This window comes from Trypanosoma grayi (genome assembly GCF_000691245.1).
Source record: "Trypanosoma grayi strain ANR4 Tgr_1205_V1, whole genome shotgun sequence".
Lineage (NCBI taxonomy): Eukaryota > Euglenozoa > Kinetoplastea > Trypanosomatida > Trypanosomatidae > Trypanosoma > Trypanosoma grayi.
In genome coordinates this window covers 1-4,436 of record NW_008826824.1, presented here as the reverse complement: position 1 = coordinate 4,436, position 4,436 = coordinate 1, and the positions used below count along the sequence as shown (strand labels likewise).

The 4,436-nt window shown below is 52.3% G+C and overlaps 2 protein-coding genes across 2 annotated transcripts; both read left to right on the top strand.

The window, feature by feature from the left end:
* Window positions 1–1,981: 1,981 nt before the first annotated feature.
* DQ04_12051010 (hypothetical protein) lies at window positions 1,982–2,365 on the top strand (the record flags this gene model as incomplete). The annotated part of the gene is made up of 1 exon (XM_009316672.1): window positions 1,982–2,365. One exon carries the CDS (start codon window positions 1,982–1,984, stop codon window positions 2,363–2,365), a length of 384 nt encoding a protein of 127 aa, XP_009314947.1.
* Window positions 2,366–4,022: 1,657 nt separating this feature from the next.
* DQ04_12051000 (hypothetical protein) lies at window positions 4,023–4,436 on the top strand (the record flags this gene model as incomplete). Its single annotated transcript, XM_009316671.1, has 1 exon — window positions 4,023–4,436. A coding segment is annotated over one exon (414 nt), but the record flags the coding sequence as incomplete, so codon positions are not given.

Below are 4,436 nucleotides of genomic sequence, written 5' to 3'. Positions count from 1 at the left end.
ACCAAAAATAACAAAATACATAACAAAACAAAGGGACCTCCTTCCGCATAGAAATTAAGCAATAACGAACGTGCTCTACGATGGTGGCTGATGGAGCGGAACCGTCGACGAGAGTCGGGAAGACACGAGGAAGAAAAAAAAAAGAAACAAACATACCTTTTTCCCTGAAGGGAAAATCGGTAAAAGACGCCACTGCAATTCAAGGTCCCATCCACGAACAGTGCATCGTGGCGTTGGAGTTGGAGGCCAACAGGGTAGCAAAGCGCATGTGAACCCGCACTGCTTGGGAACAAAAGGGTTCCATCATAAGAGGATTTTACAGGATCGCTGCCCATCACGGATTGCCAGCAGAGGAAGAAACGGTTCCGCTTTCTATTGTAAGTTTGCAACTCGCAAAGATAAGCGCCATACATTACACAAGGGTCCTAATTCCTCTGCTAGCCGCAGGGTGCGCACCAGCGCAAATGTTATTGGCCAACGTTTGCAAGTCGACAGCCGACGGCCACATCAAACAGGTTAGTCCCATGTTGGGGTGGGAGCGCCATCTCATAATCGAGCCGCTTCCACTCGAGCGAGGCAGTATAGCATCAAGGCCGGCTGGGGCCACGGCCATCAGATAGGGAGAAATCAAAGAGCCATAAAAGGAAAGCTTTGCCCCGCACCCGCCAGACGAGAACTCCATAATTGTCGACTGGGGGGCTCTGCCAAAGGCCTTCAAAAGCGACCCGCGCAGAGCAGCAAGATATTTGAAGATCGGGAGGGGGGGGGGGGCGACAAAAGAGCGCGCGCAGCCATAAAGGCCATGGGCTAAAGCTGAAAGTTAACCGCGACCACCACAACGGCAATAGAAATTATTCTTCATCCATACGGAATGGCAGCGCGTTCCGTAAAAAGAGGTGCCATGGCACAGCCGGCTCCAGCAGTTGTGGAACATGATCTGGGCCCCTGACCCGCGGCATAATCAGGAAAACGCGCCGGCCCCATGGAACCCCCCCATTGCACGGCGCAGCATCCCGGCCGATTGGCAGAAGCAAACAACCAGTCGGATCTGTTGAGATCAATAATGTGGGGCAGCTGGGGAATTTATTAATTCGCCAGAAGCGCTATCAGAGCCGGGGGGCTTTGCACGCCCTATTTTTGAGGGGCGCAGTATTATTTGACGTTCAAATTGTACGCGGGTTTCTTTGCGGGAAGAATAGTGAGAGACGTTGGCCCCCTCAGGAAGTTAACGGCTCCGCTCTTTTCCTTTCTGGGGTTTGCCAGTGCCTTAGGGCCGAGGCGCTGCAGTGTTTTGGCGCGGTGTGCAAATTGATTGGGCACCCCGCCTACACGCCCTGTGCAAAAAAGGGGTCACAATTGCGTATCGCGGAAAGAAACGCGCAAATCATGAAACAGGCTGGTTTATCCATCCTGCTTCAGACCGTCTCATATCAGGGTGGGTGGTTCCGTTCCCCTTGGCCGGGGATAAGCCGCCCAGGGAACGATGACGACCTATTGCCCGGCCCAAGCCCAAGAACGCCCAGAAAGGTTACGCGGCCGACTTTAACTGGCCCGCATTTCCCGCTATCTTAGTGCCTTCTGTGGTAAATGCCCCGTCTTGTTTAATCTAAAGGCGTCTTTTTTTCCAGGCGGGCATACCTGAAGGTATTCGGGCTGGGTTCCGTTGTCACGCGGAAAGCGGGGAACTTATCGAGTTAAATCGGCTTCCAATGAGTTTCAAATCCAGCCCTAGAATTCCGCACGTCAATATGAGAGTCTTGGTGAGAAACCTGTGGGTTGTAAGGCTGCCTTTTGCGGCCCCAGAGCTATTGAAGGCACACACGTGGTTTGACAACGTCCGCATAAGTACACCAAGGGGTGTGACCAAACACTGAGGATACTGCGTTGAAAAGAATATGCAAGAGCGCGACGAAACGGCTAGGGAAAACCAAAAGCTGTTTCAACGGTAAGAATTTATTGGGATGTTGTTTATTCATAAAAAATGGACAGTTTCAATTGGACAAAAAACAATACGAAGATTGTGCGAACCGCCTCCAATCCAGACGGCTTCGATCGAAAACATGGAGAGCACCGCCTAACGCATGTTGCGTGCAGCTGGGGTGCGGGGCGGGCCTCTCTTGCCTTACCATTTTTTCCCCTAAAAATGGTGAGACGACGTTTGTTTCGCCTTAATAGAGGATTTGCACACCCCACTGATCCCGCCCGGCTGCCCCTGCATGCGTTACAACTTGCCCAGAAATGGCTTGGCAGCTTGGTGGGCAACGGGCCAGTACGCCCGCCGCGAACTGTACCAACACCAGCCACCTTGTTTACAAACGCCTCTCTGTACGGATGGAGCGCATTGCTATTTGCAGATTCGGGATAAATATCACTTGCCGGGGGTGCTTGGAAAAAAGCACCCCTCATGATATCGCAGGCGGAACTACGAGCAGCGCACTTGACATTGCTTGCTTTTCCTCACCGCTTCAAGGGCCCAGTGAGCATATGCGTGGGTAACGTGACAGTGGTGCATATGAATAAAAGAGAAGACCCATTCAGATGCTTTAGTGTGCGACTGTGTTCATAGACGCCGTGCGGCGAGCTCCCCAGACACACACTACATGCATTTCTGCGGCTTCAGAAGGCAACCCCGCAAACGGAATTTATAGGGGACGACACCCCAAACTCAAAGACATAGCGGCGGGGTGAAAGTTGCGTAGGAGAGCACGGGGGAAAGGCCAAAGACGCTTTAAACACTTCTCTTTCGTCAGTAGGAATAAAATATGGCTTTTTGGTAATGTCTTGTTTGGGTGCAAAGTGTGAGGAAAACCCAATGCAGATCAAAAGAAAAATAAAAATACAACTTTTTCACTTTCTCTTTTCCAGATTGTCACTGTAAGAAGAAAGGTAAGGCTGATACTATTTTTTTTTTCAGGCACCTTTGATGGAACACATGTGTGCATCTTTCAGTTGTTTGTTTTGTTTTTCCCCGGGCCGTGTCTACTTGCGTGGATGCCCCCGCTTCGCCAGCCACAATCGCAGGGCACGTTCGTCACCACCTAGATTTTATTTGGACGGAGGTGCCCTTTATTTTGTTATACACTTCGTTGTTTTCGGCGTTTTGTTTTGGGCTTGGTATTTTGATGTACATTTTGTTGAGCCTGCCCAGTGGGGAAACACGCGCCGAAGGATTCGGGCAGCCATTTCCCTTCACCATGGAACCCGTAGGCCTACCTGCCCGTTTCTTGGCCAACACAGCGCAGAGGGTTAGCGCGTTTTGCCGACGATCTCGGCAAAAATCTATAAACTAAATCACTTTAGAGGGGAGAATGGGCAAAACCTGGGCATATTTTATGGTGGGCGCCATTTCTATCGGAAAAGGCCGTTGGGAACAAAGCCTTTCCACTGCAAGCGGGTATCGGGCAAACGTTTTCATGAAGCATACCTTCTCCACAACTGCCGTCGTCCACAGCAAAGTGACAACCGAGACCCTTTAGGGCGGATCAGCTCAGTAAGTGGAAGTTTGTCTCTTCGCACTGTCCACGTTGGCTCGTTTTCACGGTGTCCGACCTGAATCCATGTCTAACTATGTGGTGTCTTTTGAGTCCATTTTTTTTTTTGCGGCACTGGTGCCCACACGTTGGGTCGACAAAGGCAGCGAGGGGCAGTTCTTCGAGAGCATTCTCCTGTAGACTGCGGTGTTTCCCTGCTGTGGGCATCCCTTAGTCCTTGCGAAATCGTCTGCAGTGTGACGCGGCTGAATCGTTATGAGCTAATCATTTCAATCGCACCATGCATTGAGTTTCCTTCCGCTTTTCTGGCGGTATGGGGTTCTTTCCCTCGTGCTTTGCCGGCGATTCTGCCATGAGGAATGCCTCTGTTCATGTGCGGTTTGAAAGATGGGATAATGCTTCGTCGCATTCTTTCTGCTCTTTTTCTTGCCGTGTGGGGGAAGCGCTTCCCCTCTATCTCGCTTGAGGGGTCTTGGTGTTTTTTTTTGCCCTTGCGTTCTATTATTCAGTCCGCCGGGGTGCTTGCATTTCATGTGGATCGCCATTCCACCAGGGTTGCCCATGATGCTGCGACATATTGGGCAATATAGTGTGGGTCGTGGCGTCGCTGGTTGTGGCGGCTCTTCTGGGGAGCGATGCTTGGCACGGGTCTGGGGAAGCAGCCCTGCCTTGAAAAGGGCTCTGGGCCCAAAGTGCTCACATGAAAAAAGCGGGTCTTGGCCTTCTCTTCATTCTCCCGCGGCCGTTTGCGTTCTGCGTTTTGGCATTGCTGGGGGTGAAAGGGGCGAAGGTGCCTTGTTAGCCCGGCCTCTCCTTTGCACGGCGCCGCGCATCGGTTTCAAGCGAATCCCCCCGCCCCCCCCTCGGGACCGGGGCTGGTTCGGCCACCGCGCCCGGTTTGCGCGTTTTGGGGCGTTGCCGCCGCTGGTGCGGAGGCGCCTGTCG